The sequence below is a fragment of the Bipolaris zeicola genome (assembly GCF_000523435.1).
Source record: "Bipolaris zeicola 26-R-13 unplaced genomic scaffold scaffold_114, whole genome shotgun sequence".
Taxonomy (NCBI): Eukaryota; Fungi; Ascomycota; class Dothideomycetes; order Pleosporales; family Pleosporaceae; genus Bipolaris; species Bipolaris zeicola.
In genome coordinates, this window is record NW_006912163.1 from 44202 (window position 1) to 64562 (window position 20361).

At 50.5% G+C, this 20361-nt stretch overlaps 9 protein-coding genes across 9 annotated transcripts; 5 read left to right on the forward strand and 4 right to left on the reverse strand.

Moving 5' to 3' along the window:
- Positions 1-107: 107 nt before the first annotated feature.
- Positions 108-2032, reverse strand: COCCADRAFT_27574 (uncharacterized protein; the record flags this gene model as incomplete). Its single annotated transcript, XM_007715720.1, has 2 exons — positions 108-1480; positions 1528-2032. The coding sequence occupies 2 exons, from the start codon at positions 2030-2032 to the stop codon at positions 108-110; spliced, it is 1878 nt and encodes a 625-aa protein (XP_007713910.1).
- A 1777-nt stretch (positions 2033-3809) lies between these two features.
- On the forward strand, positions 3810-4774 carry COCCADRAFT_27575 (uncharacterized protein; the record flags this gene model as incomplete). Its single annotated transcript, XM_007715721.1, has 2 exons — positions 3810-4304; positions 4373-4774. The coding sequence occupies 2 exons, from the start codon at positions 3810-3812 to the stop codon at positions 4772-4774; spliced, it is 897 nt and encodes a 298-aa protein (XP_007713911.1).
- A 1277-nt stretch (positions 4775-6051) lies between these two features.
- COCCADRAFT_100425 (uncharacterized protein) lies at positions 6052-8577 on the forward strand (the record flags this gene model as incomplete). Its single annotated transcript, XM_007715736.1, has 2 exons — positions 6052-6113; positions 6165-8577. 2 exons carry the CDS (start codon positions 6052-6054, stop codon positions 8575-8577), a joined length of 2475 nt encoding a protein of 824 aa, XP_007713926.1.
- Positions 8578-8918: 341 nt separating this feature from the next.
- COCCADRAFT_100450 (uncharacterized protein) lies at positions 8919-9788 on the reverse strand (the record flags this gene model as incomplete). Its single annotated transcript, XM_007715737.1, has 2 exons — positions 8919-9419; positions 9534-9788. 2 exons carry the CDS (start codon positions 9786-9788, stop codon positions 8919-8921), a joined length of 756 nt encoding a protein of 251 aa, XP_007713927.1.
- A 1249-nt stretch (positions 9789-11037) lies between these two features.
- On the reverse strand, positions 11038-12000 carry COCCADRAFT_100405 (uncharacterized protein; the record flags this gene model as incomplete). Its single annotated transcript, XM_007715738.1, has 1 exon — positions 11038-12000. The coding sequence occupies one exon, from the start codon at positions 11998-12000 to the stop codon at positions 11038-11040; it is 963 nt and encodes a 320-aa protein (XP_007713928.1).
- Positions 12001-13649: 1649 nt separating this feature from the next.
- On the forward strand, positions 13650-15563 carry COCCADRAFT_100469 (glycoside hydrolase family 32 protein; the record flags this gene model as incomplete). The annotated part of the gene is made up of 1 exon (XM_007715739.1): positions 13650-15563. One exon carries the CDS (start codon positions 13650-13652, stop codon positions 15561-15563), a length of 1914 nt encoding a protein of 637 aa, XP_007713929.1.
- Positions 15564-15939: 376 nt separating this feature from the next.
- Positions 15940-18556, reverse strand: COCCADRAFT_6402 (uncharacterized protein; the record flags this gene model as incomplete). Its single annotated transcript, XM_007715717.1, has 3 exons — positions 15940-16128; positions 16184-18254; positions 18507-18556. The coding sequence occupies 3 exons, from the start codon at positions 18554-18556 to the stop codon at positions 15940-15942; spliced, it is 2310 nt and encodes a 769-aa protein (XP_007713907.1).
- A 71-nt stretch (positions 18557-18627) lies between these two features.
- COCCADRAFT_100431 (uncharacterized protein) lies at positions 18628-19044 on the forward strand (the record flags this gene model as incomplete). The annotated part of the gene is made up of 1 exon (XM_007715740.1): positions 18628-19044. A coding segment is annotated over one exon (417 nt), but the record flags the coding sequence as incomplete, so codon positions are not given.
- A 629-nt stretch (positions 19045-19673) lies between these two features.
- On the forward strand, positions 19674-20255 carry COCCADRAFT_100432 (uncharacterized protein; the record flags this gene model as incomplete). The annotated part of the gene is made up of 1 exon (XM_007715741.1): positions 19674-20255. One exon carries the CDS (start codon positions 19674-19676, stop codon positions 20253-20255), a length of 582 nt encoding a protein of 193 aa, XP_007713931.1.
- Between the last annotated feature and the right edge of the window lie 106 nt (positions 20256-20361).

Below are 20361 nucleotides of genomic sequence, written 5' to 3' on the forward strand. Positions count from 1 at the left end.
ATCCCCCCTCCCCCAAAACTCTTCTACCACTGCCTATGTACAAATCAAAGGGTATTTTACGCGTCGCCAAAGCAAACAGAATCCCGTCCAACGCCACAATCACTGTGCTATGCAAAGCTCGCCAGAGCCTTGTTCAACTCGCTCTTGTCGTACTTGACATACTTGCCCTTGCCCTTGTCAATCTCCCGATACCGGTCGTAGAACCGGTTGTACAGGGGCTCGATGATGTTCTGTACCTCCTTGGAAAGCTGGTTGCGCACCTCCGGCTCCATTGCGTACGACTTGTGCCGTGTCACAAGATCCTCGAAGCTCGTGTTGAAGTTCTTGAACTTCTCCTTGATTGCATCCTTGTCCTTGGAGCTCAGAGATTTGACAATGGTCGCCGAGTCAGCACCACTCGAAGTAGGCCGCTCCTTGGTACGATTCGTGTACTGCACATCAAGCAGGTAGCCAGACGGTTCTCGCCATGCCTCCAAGTACATGGCCGTGCCCTGCTTCCGCCAATCAGCGAGCTTCTTGGAGTAGTTCTCCATCAGGGGCGCTAGTTCGGAAGACCGAATAATTCGCATAATGATTGCAATGTTGTTCGCCATGAAGACGCCTTGCAGATTCTTGCCCTTGAGCAGCATCTTTGCCTTGCCGCTCAAGTTTTGTAGCAGCGTGTCCACCGTATCGCCTGCATAAGAGCCAAACAACTTGATGCCATCAGGTCCAACGTCCAGTGTTGTTGATGAGTTGTTGGCCGAAGCAGCGTTCCACCCGCCCTCGCCTAACGATGCCAAGATGGATGAAAGAGGCTCTAGGTAGTTGGTCATCTCCTGTAGTCGTCGCATCGTCTGTGTGGTAATCTCTACTGGGCCACCATCAATCGGTAGTGCAATCAGACCCTGCGTGTTCGACCTCGTGTCGTCGAGCATCTTGCTCAATGACGTTTTCGATGTTTCGCGGATCGGCTTGACGCTGTCGTAGATTTGGTCCTTGAGAGCACCGGTTTGCTTCTGGAGCCTCATGGAAAGTGTCCGGACTAGACCACAAATCTCAAATCCTAGGAAGCAGTCTGTCAAAATGTTCTTCTGGATGTGCCCATTGAGCTCGCGCAGCGTTTTACTAAAGTCTTGCAGAGAGACCTGGCACGTCGACACGTAGACGTCGCTCCATTCCTCCCTGTCGAAGATGTAATTGAGGTTGTCAAACTCAGCTACAAAAAGCCCTTCTATGGCCTGTACGTAGGTTCCAATGCCATTTGTGCCCTTCTTGTAGAGAGCATCAGCCTGCACTTTTCGAGCCGTGCTTATCGATGCTTGCATCAAACTTCTCAATGTGCTCTCGAGATATTCGCCCCTAACGTCGGCGTATATTCTTCGTGTAGGTGTCTGAGATAGGTCGACTTGTGATGTTTGCGCAAACGTCTTCGAAATGTGGTTGTGGATGCTACGCAGGCTCTGTAGCTTGTCTTGCGCCATGCGCGGGAATGGGTTTTCTATGCACAGTCAGAGTCTCTCCGCCAACAGCATGTAATCGACTTACGCTTAGCGACATATTCCAATGCCTGAAACTTTTCTCTACAGCTATCTTGTAGTATACCCCGGAATACTTCCTCTAATTGCTTGTTGCCTAGTTTCAGCAGTCCGCTGAGTTCTGTAATGGCTTGTTCGTTCGAACGAAGATTGGTGCGCTTGAGATCCAGCAGATTGAGGTTGGTGCGGTCCAGGGAAGCAATGTAGCCGTCAAGGTCTCCTCTTCCGGGACCAGCGCGAATGATCCTCTCCTCCTTGGCGCTTTCTTCCCTCGGCGCGCGGAGCCGCTCTATCGCATCGATGATGCGATCGACATTTGTATTTGCAATCTGCAACTTTTGGGTGTTGCCGTAGATTGGCCCAATGGCGTCTTGGACTGCCTTTCCGCTTGCATCCAGTCGGTTGACGGACCCTTGGATCTTCTTGGTGATTGCCTTCATCTTCTCCATGTTGGCGAAGAGCACTTCGACTTCGGCGCTCTCTTCAAGGAGCGCGGTTCTGCGTGGGGCGACCATGGCGACTGCTGGGAAGATTCGCGACTACCTCGGGGGCTATGTAGACGCGTGGGCGGCGGTGAGGATGACCCCTATTATAAGAGAATGGTGGGCAAGAATGAAGCGAACATGGATTAGTACATTAAAAGTGATAAATGACAGGACGGTAAATAGCTCGAGTGTGTAAGGGTGGCGTATGATGATGTGTGAGGGGGTCCTTGTGGAGAGCTGTCGTGGAGACGTTGCTATCCCCAACCAGGGTCCGGCCTCGGTGGTCCGCCCCCAGACTGAACAAGCATGCCGCGCCATGTCGGGAAGATCATGCAGCTCTGTGAAACACTCGTATGCCCATTCGTCTCGGCACATTGCGGCAAAAAGTATGTACGCAACCAAAAAGACGCATTGCGTGTGCAGAGGGTCCAAGTAGCAGCGGGAATGCGGGTCACCGCTTCCTGACACCGCCAGAGCCGCTGTCTGCATCTCATACTACCTGTCTCGGCAACACATACCTGCTTTAGACTTAGGCACGCAATGCATGGTTTCAGAAGAGCTACATACTCAAGTGGTTAGACGTACACTATTATGCATCCACATGGCCAGATACAAATAACACGTCGGATGCCCTTCGGATACTTTACAAACAGTGGATGCTCTTGAAATGCTACTAGTGTGTTGACTGGAGTGGGTGGTCCTGCTTAAATGTTCCTCAATGCCAGAGGAATAACACTCACATGCATCGAGTATATAGTCCCATCCGAACCTTGTGTAACTCCTAAGGGGTCGAGATAATTCACTTTGACTAATATATTTGGTACCTTTTTAGGTCAGATCGGCTCAGTCCAGTTCAGGAGCATATATATACAGCATTTAATATCTTCGGTCTTCCTGGGACAAAAGGCAGGAAATAGTGGTTCTAAAGATACAAATGCTATTTTTCACATGAATTGACTGTGGTTGGTCATGCATTCCTTTTTGCGGGCTGTAGTGGTGTAGTAGTGCGGAGCTCGCGCTTCCTGGCAGTAGCTGAAACATATGTAATATGCTTATAGAAACTTTGTGCCTTGTCGAGAATACCCTAAATAGTCGATTCAGAGGTTGTAGTACCGACGCTTCTTTTGCTTTTTTATCTATTTTCCCGCTGTGTCTTAGGTCTCCTACTATCTGGTCTACTTCTCTTATTGCCGACGATGACCACCTCTTTAGCAATCGCTTAGTATGCTCTGAAAAATATCTGTTAAACGTTAGTGTCTTACGCTAGTTTTAGAGTAGGAAACCCCACCGTCCGCGTGCGATTTACTGCATATTGTGATAGAGATGAGTTTTCCATTAACAATGACGCTGAAGGCACCCATATTCGCTTTTTGCTGTACCTCAATCTCGCAGACTAAATCGGAGCAAGGTTCAAACTCCTTATATACGGAGCCGGAAATCAACACTGTTTTGACAACAATGGCTTTATCGCAAGGTTTGGCTCCAATGCCGAGTTTGTATCGCCCAGAGTCACAGTAGTAAAGGACATCCTCTGTTTCGCACATTTTGCCGTGAATATTTCGAGCCCGAATTTTGGTGGATAAATCGGCCCTCAGCTGGGATTTGACAAGTGAGTGCCTATTTCGGGATGATAGTTGTAATTTGAAAAAAGAATTGTGGGCATTGCTGAAGGTACAAAACCTTGGTAGTACCGATGATGGTCATCTAAAACCCGCGATGCCTAGATAACTAATGAAATTTAATTGTACAGAATACCGATAGGTTCCCGAAAAAAACCCCAGAAGGCATTGAAGCCTTTGGGCGGGTCATGCAAATACGATCTCTTCCGCCCATTACAACACTTCAACTACTTTCATGTCTGGCCTCTCACTTTGATATAGAACGACTATTCTTGAACTTTATCAATCGGAGGAAATCTTCTGGCTATCGCCCTGATCCAGGTTGGAAAGGACCGCGAAATATCTGGTTCTTCTCCCTCAAGTACTACTATATTACATCTGGAGACCAGGATGTTTATCCGGGTCAGCAGTCGGGCCCCTTCCACAAGAATCTGCCGCACCTCCGGATTTGCCACGGAAGCTCCTCCGCGGCATTGAGCTTTTCTGATACAGAGGGAGCGAATGCGTCTGCTGCACTACCATGGAGACTTTTAATCCTCTCTTGCAATCGGGATCATACGTCAGGTGGGAAAATTAAAAACGGGGTGGAAGCATTTTACTGGGGTATCAATAGTGAGTTGAGGAAGGTGAGGAGGTGTCTTAGAGAAGTGGCAGATCAGATATCTTCGGTTTCGGTACCCTCAGTAAGTGTTTGCCCTCAGAGTAAACACCCCACAAATTTATAGCATTCATATCTGACCGTATCCGGCAGGACGACTTTCTCTTCAATAGCGAGGTGCGAGAATCTCTCTTATTCGAAACTGAAGATTTTACAAACTCACGGACCTACTTCTGGGCTCTTCAATCCTTGCGTCTTGTCAACGAGTGCATTGCTTCGATTATTAGAAGTTGGGACATGTACGACAAGGCATCTTTTCTGGATCTTCTCAATACAGGCGATGATGGAATAAGCCACACATCTCCAAGTTCAGACGGCGAAGCGGCTGTGACTAGAACTGCGTCGATATCTTGCCTGGATGAAATTCAAAAACAAATGAATCAGCTCGCCGGCATGATAGAAGACAACAACGCCAAGCAGGAGGAGATTCGGGCATTGCGCGACGGTGTAGGTGCTTTCCTAGCGCCTTCATTCACTGGTGAACTGAAGCGCTAACGTCATATTACAGCTTTTCAATGCCTCTTCAGTCCTTGAAACGCGTACCACTGTTGCACAAGGAAAAAAATCCATGTTCTCACGCTTATCTCTATGGTTTTCTTGCCTGCTAGCTTTGCAACATCCATATTTGGCATGCAGTCCATTCTACCATTATCGACAAATCTTACGACATTCGCAATTGTCATGATATGTGTTTGCGGGCCAGCATATCTGATTATCTTAGTATTGAGCGGAGGACTAAAAGGAGCCGGTGATGTTTGGAAGAAGCCAGCAAAGTTTTGGGATGGACGTGGCAAAGTTGATGGAACGAAATGGCTCGACAGGGCGAAGATGGTGATGAGGAAGAAAAGAAGCAAATCGAAGGATATCGAGAGGGGTTCATGATATTGATGTGGACTTCAGATTTCCCCTGGCTAGCAGGTCGATTCAACGCTTATGAATTACTATACCGCAATCGGAATTGTATTTTGTCTTCCCAATGAGCGCGCAACAGACTCGAATATCTGTACGAAATGCTAACACAGGAAAAAAACTTGCTACAAGGTCCATGCTGTGAAGAAAAATCAAAGTGGAAAATTGGAACCCGATTACGACCAGCAGATACCAATCCCGACTGTAAAGTGTACATGTGTAAAAGGATATCAGTGAAACGCGCACAGACACGTCAACAATATGTCATGGATATGATCAAGATGCCATTGCATAGAATCCAGCTTCAGTCGACATAGTTCCCATTGGCAACAAGGAAACCGGAGTTGATTCCGTGTCCGTAACACCTGCCGCTTACTGGTAGCCGTTCCCACGGGGCATCTTTGCCAATGCAGACTAGTGTATGAGCGGACACTTCCACGTCGTGTGCGTCAATTGTTGATGTTACTGACCACATCTTGTTGTCCTCCATCCGAACAAGGCCGTTGTGTACGATTATACAACCGGTCATTCCAAAGATCCTAGGGTTGATTTCCAGAGCAATGGCTTATTGAGCTGCCACAACAAACTTGCAAATAATCCGGTGCTAGTATCACGTGCAATGGGCAAAGACAAGTGGGGTGTTCTGGCCAGGTGGTGGATGTTCCTGCAGGGCTTGGCATACGACATGCGGGCCGTGGTTCGATCGGCGGGATCCACAACCAGTTTGGGTGGTGGGATTCTGGCATGTCATGTCATGTTGAGGTCTTTCCCATCACCCCGGCCGTGGGTGGTTCCCATGCACACATTGCCCATGCTTCTTGCAAGCCTTCACACCACACTCCCTCTTGCCATCATCTTCGCGCATGGCCGGCTATAGGAACACGCGCAATTTGGGCCAACTTTGGCTGTGTGGGACGCGTCGTGGGTGCGTCCACCCGGAAATCCATCCCCCCACCATCGCATGCTAATTATCCAGCCTGCACACAAAACACCATCCCCTGTCTCCCAGGTCCAGGGCAGCCACTCTCGGTCTTCGCTATGGCCCTCCTTGTCTGCTTGCCACGGCTGCCACCGGCTACCTGATATCTCCATACTCTCCATACCCGCTGTTACGTCCCATTCAACTCGATGCACCGTCTCTCAAGCGATACATATTTGGTGGTGGTAATGATGCCAAGACCGAAACGACGTCCGCCGGGGATGCCGAAAGGCAGATCAACAAAGAAGGCGAGGGCAAGTCAGGAGAGCAGGACGCACCACCCCAGACTCGCGTTGTGAAGGGTTATGGTAGCGAGGATGAGGGCGACAATCGAACCGGAGAGAGCCAGTCCGCCTGGCAGACCATCACGGACAAATTCCCAAAGTCGCCGTCTCCCTCCAAGATTGGCGACACCATCATTGACTACATTGTACCCAATTGGGTCAAGGTCATGCCCGGCTTCATCCGCAAGCTGCAGAATGAGCTCTCCATGGCCCCGGGCTCCTTGGCCGAAGAGATATGGCGCGAGGCCAATGATCCCGAAATCAACCCAGAGATTGTCTGGGATGCTTCTGTCAGGGTTTCCAACGAGCTGTGCCAGGAAGAAAAGTCTTTCTTAGAGAAGCGTGCACACTTCACCAAGGCTGCGCTTGCGCGCTACCTTGATATCCCGGAAGCCACAATTCATCCCGATGATGTCCCCGTCATTGCAATGTGTGGTTCTGGAGGAGGACTGCGCGCTCTTGTTGCTGGCACATCTTCGTACTTGTCCACCAAGGAAGCAGGTCTGTTTGACTGTGTGACTTACACGGCGGGAGTCAGCGGCAGCTGCTGGTTGCAGACACTCTACTACTCAGAGCTCAGCCAACGTAGCCATGCTCGTATGATTCGTCATCTCAAGAACAGGCTTGGTGTACACATTGCCTTTCCTCCTGATGCGCTTGAACTGCTCGTCAGTGCCCCAACGAGCAAGTATCTGCTAAGCGGCCTCGTAGAAAAGGCAAAGGGCATCCCAGACGCAGACTTTGGTCTTGTAGACATATACGGCGCCCTGCTTGCTGCGCGCTTGCTCGTACCCAAAGGTGAGCTGTCTGTCAGCGAGTACGACTTCAAGATATCAAATCAGCGACGATTCACCGACAATGGCTCACAACCACTCCCAATCTACACTGCCGTGCGACACGAGATTCCCCTTGCCGAACAGTCAGACGACAAGAGTGCTATCGAGGCAGAAGCGCAAGCGAGGAAGGAGGCATGGTTTCAGTGGTTTGAGTTTACCCCATATGAGATGTGGTGCGAGGAGCTATCGGCCGGTATACCAACATGGGCAATGGGCCGCCGTTTCCAGAATGGCCGAACCGTCTGGCGAGACAACGGCCTAGCATTGCCCGAAGTGCGCGTCCCACTGCTTATGGGCATTTGGGGATCCGCTTTCTGCGCAACACTATCACACTATTACCGCGAAATTCGTCCTCTCATGCGCAGCTTGACAGGTCTAGGCAGTAGCATAGATGCCATGATTGCGGAGCGGGATGATGACCTTGTCAAAGTCCACCCCATTGATCCTGCTGCGATGCCCAATTATGCTCTCGGCATGCGCGAGTTTCTTCCTTCGACCTGTCCTGAAAGCATATTTCAACAAAAGAATTTCCAATTCATGGATGCCGGAATGTCCAATAACCTGCCTATCTACCCCCTGCTTCGCCCAGGACGCAACGTGGATATACTTGTCGCCTTTGACGCTTCTGCCGATGTGAGAACCGACAACTGGCTCAAAGTTGCCGACGGATATGCTCGGCAGCGCGGGATCAAGGGATGGCCAGTTGGTGCAGGCTGGCCGCCCGCTGGCGAATCCATGGAAGAAATTCAACAAGACCTCGACCGCGCCGAAGCGAAAACCGAACAAGAAGCCCAAGAAAAACTCGAGCAGGCCAAAGAAAAGGATGGACCCACCAAGAAGAAGATTGAGGACTTGGGCTACTGCAACATCTGGGTCGGAACCACTGAAGAGCGTACTTCTGACTCTGCATCGCCAGAAAGCAAGCAGGTTGAAGAAGACTGGGAGCTCATGCACCCGAATTCTGGCATCACTGTCATCTACTTTCCCTTCCTCGCCAACCCGAAAGCGCCCGGTGCAGATCCCAAGGTCAGCGACTTCATGTCAACATGGAACTTTGTGTACACCCCCGAGCAAATCGACAGCGTTGTGGATCTCGCGCGGGCAAACTACAACGAGGGTGCTGAGCGCACCAAGCGCACTGTAAGGGCTGTGTACGAGCGCAAGAAGAGACAGAGGGAAGAGCGGGAGAAGGAGGAGAGGGAGAGGCGGTGGCGGTGGAAGTTGAGTCAGGGCAGGATTGCGGGGAGAAGGATTGGAGGGGATAGTGAACATGGAGATCAATTTAGCTGAGGGAAAAGAAAAAACCACGATGGAGTTGAGTGGATAATGGGTGGGATGGATGAGTATGGAAGTTTTATACCCAGGGTACTTTTGGATCGAGAATGAATATATGTGCATACATGATGCTATATGGACTTGGGTTCGCAAGTGAGGTTGTTGACTGAGTATGCTTTCTCTGCATTACCGTACGACCACTCGACATAACTCCAACCGAAGTGCATTACGTATAACACAATCAAACCCTCAAAGCATCTCCACGCACTATCCCAAACACCGTCACATTATCTTCTCCACATACTCCTCACCATCCAACACACAACCCCATCACCACTACCTCCCATCCCCCCCTTTCACCTCACAACAACCTGCACATTCGGCCACAACACTTCCCCCTCCTCCTCTCTCTCCTCTCTCTCCTTCTTCTCCCTCACCTCCTCTTCATACCTCGCAACGCCCTCTGCATACAACCGCACAAACTGTGACTTACCACTGCAATCTACAAACCGCGCTAGCCCCGATTTACGCTGCAGCGCGCGGTGAAGGGCGAAGTAGTTTACGGACCAGATGGGTAGGGCGCGGTTGCGTTTTTGGAGGGCGGTTAGGTAGGAGTCGCGGTGGAGATGGTGGTGGTGGGAGGGGAGACGGTGGTGTAGGGTTTGTTGTTGTTGGTGATTGCGGGGATGGTGGTGTATGTTTTGTTGAACTTGTCGATTTTGATTTTGATTTTGTTGTTGGGAGAGTTTTTGTACCTCGTCTTTTTGGCGTATAGTGGCTAGTTCGGCGGTGAATTCAGCGCGTAGACGCGAGAGTTCGGTTGACATGGTTTGGGTGTCGGTGATGCGGGTGGGACACTAATGGCGCAGTGTGAGTTTTGGGGAGTTGGTTTCTTAGACCGTTTGTCTTTTTCGAGATTTGGGTGCGCGTCTTAAGGGGGGAGGGGACATGAAGGATAGGAGATAATGTACCTTAAAAGAGCCGTCTTCAGCAATATCCTTTGCTGTGTGACCTTTCTGGCCGCATAGGTGACAGGGTTGTTGAGTTTGGCGGAGAGTAGCTTTCGTTTTGCGTCGGCGTTTGGATTCAGCGTCCCTTACGCTTTCGACTAGTTGTAATGCTTGGTTGAGGGAGAGGATGTTTGGGGGATCATTTGGATACCTAGGGGGTTCGGGATTCAGCCAGTTCACGACTGCCGTGTGTTTGGAGGCTAGTTCTCTAGCCATGCTGGAGCTCTGTTGTGGATGTATGAGATGGCCGTTTGAGTAAGACGCCGGTGTTTGTGATAGTTGTGAGAGCTGGGACTGATGGATATGATGAGGAGCTACGTCAGTCCAAGGAGTACGAAATGCTGACCATGGACGGAAAAGCGACTATATATCAGAGTAACATGATGGTAGTTAGTTGATGGAGTCCCTGAAGAGAGGTATTGGATATGGCTGGGTGACTTATGGTCTGCAGACTTTGGGTTTGGTGGGACCTCGACCTCACCGTCACCGTTGTGCCTATCACGTTCCAGATAATTCAATTCACTCTCAGATCTGCAACGATGATGTTATTGATAGTAACCTCAACAAGTAGACTATGGTTAGTTGCCAAAGCGTTCCGAAATGCGGCAAATGTGTAGACTCAGGGAGTAAGGGACTGCTTTAGGGTGTTGCCGCAAGAGACCCTATGGTACTACTGTGCACTCAGGCCGCAGTTGAGAGTATAGAGAATCTGGATCGAGATGAAAAGTCGGGAATAATTGCTAGCTTCTAGATTGCGGTGAGCTATGAATACCATGAGTGAGCGAGTTGCGTAATGCAGACGAAAATGCCATGGTGGTTGACACAAATCTTCGTCCGCTTCCCTACTTGGCTGTAATTTTTGTACAAGAAGGTGGCTCCCTCAAGAGAATAAGCACTCAGATAATATCACAAACTAAGCAGTTTCAACAACTGCTGATATGCAGAACAAATATATAAACAGTAGTTCTAGACATATGCGGAGAATATCATTGGTAGGACCTCAGATGTACAAGTAACATAGTACAAGACGCAGTAGACACATCCTTTCCCTTGCTTGTGACGGCTTTGTGATAAGATACCAGATCGACAATTGCTAGCTGCACATGATTGTGGTGCTAGGAGTGAGCAAGCCAGAAAAGAAGCTTAGAATGACCAATCCACAAGAGAACTTTAAGAAACAAGAACTAAGAAATCATGTTTGAATGTTTGAGTCTTTTCATGAAGTAGAAGCGATAACCAATTCCTACTCTGCGGTGCTCTACACGCTGTTCTTGAGACAGAAGTCTATCGCATGTCTGCTCATGTGACGTGCGCTGATTGATTTTCATAAACCATGATAAGCCTGTCAGGTTCCAACACCAACCGCCAAACGCCCTGTATCATGCTGGGTATAATGCTAAAAAAATGACACCTAAACAAAGAGAGACCTCGAGACGGGCCAGACGCCTGGGGACATGTTAGCTAGCTAGCGGTCCTGGAAAGGGGTCACGTCGCGATCGGTGAAGCGAAGTGCGTCTGATGCTTCTATGTCACTATCCATGTCAAAATCTTCGTCTCGCATTTCCTCGAGTGATCGCTTGGGCTTCGACGATGACGGTGTAGGTGACAGCGAGGCAGGCTGTGGATGGCCGTTGCTCTGGACATTTCGATGTGGTGTTTGGTGTTGTGATGCGGCGATGGCACGTCGTGCTCCAACGATATCCCAATACGAGCGTAATATGTTTTTGAGTGTATCGTCAAAGTTCGAGCAGAAACGTTGTGCCTGACAGATCTGCATGGCTCTGATATGGTTGAAGTCGTTTAGTGTCTCCATTAGGTAAGCGGCCACGACTGCTGCTGACTTCTCGTTGCCAGATTCGCAGAAGACGAGGACTTTGCCGAGCGTGGCTTCGCCCTTGGTTTGTAATGTGTGCTGTCGAACTTTTGCCACGTGTGTGTTGATCATCCTAGTCGCCTCAGGGAATTTGGGGGTGAGAGCGTAAAAGGTGGGGGCCTCGATACTGCCCACTTCGAGACACACTTCGCTAGCCGATTGCATTGCGCCCACCAGACTGTTGGGCTGCGCACGAACGGCCAGGGCCATGGTGATGCCTTCGCGCTCGAGGAAAGCCTTGTCCTTGGCTGCCATCATGGGTCCAAGATACAGCCAGGGCAAGATCATCTGGGCCTGTCTCCGCCGTTCGTATGCCCATTCAAGCAGTGAATTCTTATGCACTATATGCTCGAGGTCCAGCTCTTTCAGAAAGGTCATGTCCAACTCTTCACCGGGGCTGTCGCTTAGTACCAGGCCCGGCATGTCGGAGACAAGCGTGGGCGGGGGTACAGCGATCCGAGGCGGTGCGGGTAAACGGTAGGTGTACTCGTGTTGGTTGCGCATATGGACATTCGGGTGGTCCGACATGGCGGCTTCTTCGCGAAAGGTTGCCATGATCATATGGGTGGTAGTGATTGAAAGGGATTCCGGTAAGGCTTGTTGAAGAGAGAAAAAGACGGTGAGGTTTATGTATCCAAGTGGGTCACAGACGCACTTGGTTGCCACAGTCCGGGGGGCGCTTGAGTGTGGATGTGTATGTATGGGCTGAGGTGGGCGCAGGCAGCAGAGGGGCGAAGGGGAGTGAGTGGGCGCGACGAGGTGGGGTGTGGGTGTCGCGATGCCCACGACAATTAAGTAGCGCAGGTTACACGGCAAGAAGTCACGGTTCATAAGAGAGGTGAGAGACGCCCCATGGCGAACCGAGGCCGAGGTGAACTACGGTACAGTTCATCGACGGCGCACGCGTTCACGTTCTGGAATTGCGGGAGGGCTAGCTACAAGAGGCACGCGTGGCACGGCTGACGTAACGGGGCATGCTACCGAGCTGTCTGTCACGAGCCCCGCCAATCATCACATTGCTCTCGCCAGACTCGTCCTACTTGGCCGTCTTACAATAGCCTGCCAACAGTACCTTGGAACTGCTTTGGGCCAATCCAGTACCGTATTGGGAATTTATCAAATCCTTTTCGGATGCAACCCAGGCCGATGGTTGTCTCTGCACGCGGCGCGACTCTATTTTTGTACCGCCCAGGAGCCTCACCTTCTTGTAGTGTATCACCTTTTGTCACTCTCATCCGATATATGATGAGCTGCTGCTGATATGACTTCTGTATGGTCTGCTACACTTTTTACAAACTGCTTGGGAGTAGCTCTCTGGAGTGCCAAGTTGAAGGTCAATGTATGACAAGGTCGGGTGATGCAGCTAAGTAATCTCCATGTCTCTGTTTTAAGTATTATGCTTAACAGATGAATAACCTAGCTGTCCATGCACACGTGTTTGATCTCGCTTCCAACTTATTAGAAAACGATGCATTTGACCCTCCTCCAGGCATCCTGAATCAGGTCATAGACCCCACTGAACCCACCGCCAGCAGACTCTGTTGACCGTTTATCATATTTTTGGAGCAGAGACCGAAAGTAGAGCCAATCCCTCTCATTATGTGTATCTGCCATGCCTATATTGACGAAAGATTTGCAAAAGAATATTTTCTCTGGAACCTAGCTGCAGAAGACAAGTAGCTTGCACCCTACTGTCCTTACGCGCCAAGGAAATACAGCATTATACACCGTATTGTCACAACACGATAACAAGTTAGAAAATCCGGTGAACTGATTCGTTGGCAACACCATCTTATCCATGTACCCCAACTCGCCAAGCAAAACTTTTCAACTGACACCGTCCGCTCCACTCGAATGTGAACACAACAAGCAACGCGCCCGCAAACCAACGAAACCAACCCCTCGGTCCGACACACGACTGGACGTTACTCGTTTCGGTGGGTCAGCCAACAAAACTACGTAACCAATAGTCTAACGATCGCAACGCCTCCGATCTTCCGGACCTATTGTGGGGTTAAAAAACCCTCCGCAAAAACATTCCGCAACTGTCGTCATAAAGCCAAGGCTGCCCATTGGATTCGGGTTAAGCAAGCTTGTTTCCCCTCTTCTATCATGGCAGATAAAAGGATGGCGGGGACGTGCATTCGCTGTCGGACGAGCAATTCGCTTTCGCTGCGTGAAAGCGTAGTACTACCATTGCAGCTATGAAGTTCTCGTCGTCACGCGATCTGGTGGTTGTGTTGTCGTTTGCGACAGAAGCAACAAGTCGGATTCTGGTCCGTCAACCTACGACTATCGACTACAATGCCGCTCCACCGAATCTCTCTACGCTAGCGAATAACTCGCTCTTCGAAACTTGGAGACCCAAAGCACATGTTCTACCGGCGTTTGGCCAGATTGGAGATCCGTGCATGCATTATACAGATCCTGCGACTGGGCTTTTCCATGTGGGATATCTGCACCTGGGAGCATCGGGCGCGACGACGAACGATCTGGTTACGTACAAGGACTTGAATCCCAATTCTGCGCCATTCATCCGTGCAGGCGGGGTAAACGATCCCGTTGCAGTCTTCGACGGGAGTGTGATTGAAAAGGGTGTCAATGGCACGCCTACGCTCCTCTACACGAGCGTCAGCTATCTCCCCATCCAATGGACAATCCGGTACACAAGGGGCAGCGAAACACAATCACTCGCCTACGCCACGGACGGCGGCAAAAACTTTACAAAAGCCAAATTCGGCCCCGTTATTCCTAGTCCTCCCTTTGCCGTCAACGTAACAGGATTCAGAGACCCATTCGTATTCCAAAGCCCACAATTCGATTCTCTCCTCAGCAAGAAAAAAGACACATGGTACACCCTCATCTCTGGCGGCGTCCACGGTGTAGGTCCCAGCCTCTTCCTCTACGCCCAATACGACGACTCAGACTCTGCTTCATTCCAAACCTGGGAGTACCTAGGCGAGTACTGGCACGAGGCCGCAAACACCACCTGGACCGAATCCAACTGGGCCGGCCGGTGGGGCTTCAACTTCGAAGTCGCAAACATCTTCTCCCTCGATGAGCACGGCGCAAATCCCTCAACCGGCGAAACCTTCTTAACCGTAGGCGCAGAATGGAGCTACGCACCCATTGTACCCCAAGTCTCCGACGAAAGAGACATGCTCTGGATCGCCGGCACCCAATCCCTCGTCGACGGCAAACTAACCTTCGAACCGACAATGGCAGGCAGATTAGATGCAGGCCGCTCCGCCTACGCAGCAGCCGGCAAGCTTCTCTCCGCAGACTCGCAGCCCAGCTGGGCAAGCGGCGCCCCCGATCGCGCAATCACCTACCTCTGGCTCACCGGCGATCTCTACGGCACCTCACCCTTCCCCACCGCCCAGCAAAACTGGACAGGCTCCTTGCTCCTCCCCCGCGAGCTATCGCGCTGCTACATCGACGTGCTCGATACGCCGCTAGCCCGCGAAACCGGGGCGTGGAGGATCGAGCGAGAGAGCGGAGACGGTACACTGCGTCTTGCGACTCTATGCCAGAAACTCGCACGCGAAGTCAAGACCGCCTTCAAGGCAAATGCAACAAACGTACTCACCTTGCCTGCGAATCAGCTTTCACCCGGCGAGCAGCGCAAATTGTCCCACACACCCAAGCAGAACCACTACATGCTTACCGCTTCCCTGACTTTCTCCTCTCGCACACCGGGTTTGAAAGCGGGACTTACGATTCTCTCTGGCGCGCACGAGACAACGCGCATCATTTACGATATCGGTTCCGAGCTACTCAGCGTGGAACGGGGGAGGTCGTCTGCGGCGGCGAATACAACGCAGGGCATACCTACGTACGACGAGGAGGGTAGGTTCCGTCTGTTCGATTTACCAGCCCACGCCAATGCGTCGCGGATTGAGACGCTGAATCTGTCGGTTGTGGTGGATGGTGGGGTGGTTGAGGTGCATGCGAATGATCGGTTTGCGCTGAGTACGTGGGTGAGGCCGTGGTATGCGGATAGTAAGAGCATTGGCGTTTTTGTGGAGGGAGAAGGAGAGGAGAAGGTCAGCGTGGGCGAGGTGAAGGTTTATGAGGGGTTGGTAGATGCGTGGCCGAAGAGAAATAAGAGGATCTAGGGTAGCAAATATGGGTAAGTAATGTTCAAGCGTTTGTTTTCGAGATAGAAATAACAATACGAATGCGTAATCATGAGCCTGGACTTCAAATTTACCGATTTACACTGATTCAATTTTCATCCAGAAAAGGCACACCGACAAGGCGTAAACAATCATGCTCATAGCAGTAAGTCCACATCTATGACCCTATACCACCCTATAGGTAGAACCACCCACCCATCCATTGCTGCTTGCCTTTACAAAAACGCCAGAATGATAAAACATCATGGAAAACGCAATGATGTTGAATGGACACCCAACCCATGAAAATGGAACCGCATAACTCATTACTCAAGAATGCCTGCCATACTACCTTTACGCCTTTCAGGAAGCTGCTTTATGCTAGGTAACCGAGCTCATCGCCCTCCAGACGTTCCAGGTACTCCTTCTCCAAAAGAATATCTATACACTTTTTGATGTCAGGAACACGAGGCATGAAGCGGTTCTTGATTTGCTGGATCGTCTCAGACACGAGCTGCTGGTGCTTCATCTTCTTTCGCGACTTCATGATACGCACAATGGCCGACTGTGGCAACGTCAGTATAATGTTCAATGTGAAAACTAAACAAGAAGGTATATACCTGAATAAGGAGCTTGCGGTCCTCCTCAATTGTCTTGTGCGTGTCCTCCGCCTCGGCCTTTTGTTCAGACTTGATACCAATGTTCAAGTTCATCTTCACCTTCTTGGTCTTGAAGCCAGTGTTGAGCTTGTAGACGGTACCAGACTCGTGCTTGGCATTCTCAGGCTGAGTAAGAAGAACCTTGGCCTTGATGAATACTCCCAAACTGGGGTCCAAGGTCTCCTTGTTCAGCTTGGTCGACTCGGCAATTTCATCGTACGTGACGGTGTCGCTGTCATTGAACAGCAACATGATTGCCATCTGGTACGTTGAGACCTGGAAGGTTGGCGAGGTCTTCAAGTTTGCAACCTTGCAGTAGTTGGCCTTGACCTCTCCCTTGCACAACTGCCATAACCATGTAAGCTTACGGCCCTGGTGCTTGTGGTTGTAGAAGCGGGAGAAACGGTCATAAGTCTGAACAATGAGTTGTGGGGGAGTAAATGGTGTAGTGGGTGGGTTCAGCGGCCAGAAGCCAGTGCCAAGAATGTGGTATGATGCATCGACGTTGGTCTTAATATCCGCCTCATCCAGGTTGTTAGCCTGCCACTCTTTGAAAGCAGTGTTCAAATCCTTGGAAATCTGCATGTCCTGGAACATGCGCTGCAGCTTGTTGGTATATTCGAAACCACAGGCCTCCTTCAACTTGGAAATCATGCTGGTCTCGGCATCGTCGGATGCGGATGTCGTCTGGACCAGACGCTTGGCCAACATGCGCGAGTAGAACTTCTGGAACACATCCTTGTCTTCAATATACTTGAAGACAGTCATAATCTGCGTAAGGAGCTTCTCCATGTCATCCTCTTCGCTCATCTTGGTGTTGGAGCGCTTCAGCAGTGTATCGGTGTACTTTGCGAGAAGCTCAGGTGACTTGTTGGAGCCCGACTTGCAGATCTTGTTTCGGTTCACGAACTCACGGCAAGCATTATCCAGCGATCGTACAAACTCAGACTCTCCATTAAAGGCCTTGTTGACGAGCGCTTGGTATTGAGTGTGAACCTCAAGGAGTGCCTCGACATATACCTTGGGCTCAATGTTTTCGCCGTCTTGCGCAATCTTGTCAACGGCAGCCAAGCCCGCCTTACGGACGTGGTTTTCGAATCGCAGACGTAGGGGATCAAGGCCCTCGGGAACACGGGCAAGCAACTTGTACATCCGGCCAAGGTCCTCTTCCTTGTCATGATCGAGGAGAATCTGAAATTCTTCGCGGAGGGCTTGGGAGTGGTTGGTGATGAGCGATTGTTCACATGTTCGCATCAACGGAGACATTATCTCGTTGAGCAGGTACAGGGGAACGCGCTCCTTCTCTTCTTCCAGGCGAATCTCTGCCTTCTTCATGTATTCTACCACGCTGTTCTCTGCAAGGAATTGCTTGGACTCGTTGTCGTAGTATTCTGCTGTGGCCTGTAGGAAAGGCTTCTCAAAGTACTCCTTGTAAACGTCCAACGTTGACTTGGAACTGTCCGCCTCGTCCAAACCCAACGAAACGAACGAATCTACGACTGACTTGATTTGCGACTGTTCGATAGTCTCACCGTTTCGCTGCTTCTCAACAAGCTTGAGCACTGACCGCATAACGCTCTCTTGACTGCCAGTGAACATATCCTCCTTCCAGCGAACCAAATGCAGGGTGTAGATGTCATAGATGTTTTTCTTACCTTCGTCCATCTCGCGCTTCACCCAATGGCGATTCAAGTAGCGGAATAGATGGTTATTGTATTGTCCGGCGGTTGTGTACCGATTCCACTCTTTGATATAGAAATGGAGGAGCGCTTCATCAACATGCTGCCGTGATGCTGCCTGTACTTGTGCAAGGTGTGCCTTGAGATATTCAATCAGGTGCTGGTAGAGGTCCTCTCCGAGCAGATGAGCACCTCCGCGGTTGTTAGCGGCGTGGAATGAAGAGCCCGCCACAGCCTTCTGGGCGGTACAGAAGTTGTGGATCGCCGTGTAGAGTCCCATGTATGTCTTCATATCGACGCCCTCGCGTAGGTTGGTCATGATCTTGTCAACGCCGGCTTCGAGATATTTCCACCTGTGAATCATCAGTAAATAGTCCCAATTCAGCTATGACGTAAATATTGAGATATGAGGAATGATTATTGCTTTGGATACCCCCATCCAGTAGCTCTCGTAAAAGCGAATCGCGTAATTTGAGGGCTGAGCATGATATAGTTCGACTGGTCGTGAGTGGTCTTGCTACAGGATATCCGGGCTTCGCCGCGGCGTCTTGCACAAGTATATGGAAAAGGTACAAGGAACGTATCAAGTATGCAAAGGTACTTACGTAGCGTTAACATCGTCCTTTGCAGGGACGGGTGGCATAGAAGAGGCCATATTGGAGTGTAACGTCGCGTGCTCTGGGGCACTCGTCGGGGGCGACTTGCGCGTGAGGAGCTTCTTGGGACCGGTACCGCTGTGTCGCAGACAAGCGTATTATGAAACAAACAGCCGCAGTCGCGGAGATGTTTATAACTCTTGGTGGAGTGAAGGTGGTTGCGAGAGTAAAGGTAGTTATGTGTGGAGAGGGCGGAGTGGAGGGGAGTGATGGGCGGCCGGTGGGGAGTCCCAGAGATACCGAGCGCTCGGCTTCCGTCTTGAAGTGGAGTGTATGCACTTCCCGTCGACACAAAGTGAGGAGAAGGGAGAAAGGTGCAAGACGAAGGTGCCAGAAGGGAGTAGGAGGCGGCGACGTCTTGAGAGTCACTTCAGCGTGCTTGAGTTGTTCAGGCAGCACCGAGCTAGGCTGGGAGGCTTGGCGCCCGCAAGGGTCCCGCTCACGTAGCCTAGCTGTACACCGAGACCCGCCTTCGTTCAGCCCATAGCCACCAAAATTTTATACCCAGACAGATTGATGGGCCACTCTTGGGCAATGGATACTCTCACGCCTACTCGTGCATATGCAGGGTAGTCGCAAGAGAGGGTCTTTGGAGAAATGCTGTTGGCTGGCCAATCTAGCTCAGTACAATGTTGTCCAAGTACCTTTACTATCAGTAGAGCATAGGACAGATGCTGTCGATAGCGATGTCAGAAGTTTCACCGTATAAGACTCTGTGACTGTGAATTTGAGAGATCCTATTGCCACGGCTTTTACCCTTGTTTTCGGTGACAGACGGAGCAACTCCTGCGGGTGGCAAATTTCAAAGATGCTAAACATTTTTCAAAGGTGGATAGATGCCAATGGCCATTGTTGGGTATTTTGAATTGGATGATTTACAATCAATCTTGTAGGGATGGGGAATCAGTCATTTGCACTTAAGCATCCCATCCATCAATTCTATTCCCTGCCCGATGACGTATTTCCGCGATCATGAATTTGTATCATCTCCAGGGTACATCCCTCAATCTCAATCCTATATTACTTTCCTAATCTGATAAAAAACCTCCGAGGATCGTACAAAGGTGTAAAACTAAACCAAGTAAGCTTTTTACGAAAAAGAAGCCAAGAAAAAAAATGCCTTCTTTACACCTCACACCGCTGTCTGCCCTGCGCATAAGCGCACACTACATTCCCTCTCATGCCCTAATTCCAAACACAACACCACGCGGCCACCCGCTTATAATCTACCATTCGGCTTTTCCTCCATCAACTTCTCCTTCGACTCTAGAAGCCCATGTCCCTCGCAACGGTCTTTCCCCCCAGTGGCGCTACACAATGTACTCGACGACACACTACCACTCGACAACGCATGAGTTTCTGTGTATTTTTTCTGGGCGTGCACAGCTACTATTCGGAGGAGAATCTAATCCTGGCAAGATAGAAGCCGAAGTAAGCGCGGGAGATGCTGTGCTTGTGCCGGCTGGAGTTGGACATCGGCTAGTGGAGGATGTAGATGGAGGGTTCACCATGGTGGGGAGCTATCCAAAGGGGTGTAGCTGGGATATGTGCTATGGAAAAGAGGGCGAGGAAGGTAAAGTAGAAGCGGTGGGCCGTGTAGAATGGTTAAAGAAGGATCCACTGTATGGGGATGATGGACCGGCTGTTTGGGAGAAGGAGAAATTGGACCAGCTTCGGGGAGACAAGAGTGAGCTGTGATGGAGACTTGTAGGTAAGCCTGAAGTCCTGTACCGGTGCATCACCCCAGGATCACAAGCTCGTAACGACCGTTTTTTTGTATTTCTTTCGCAGAGCATCTACTCGT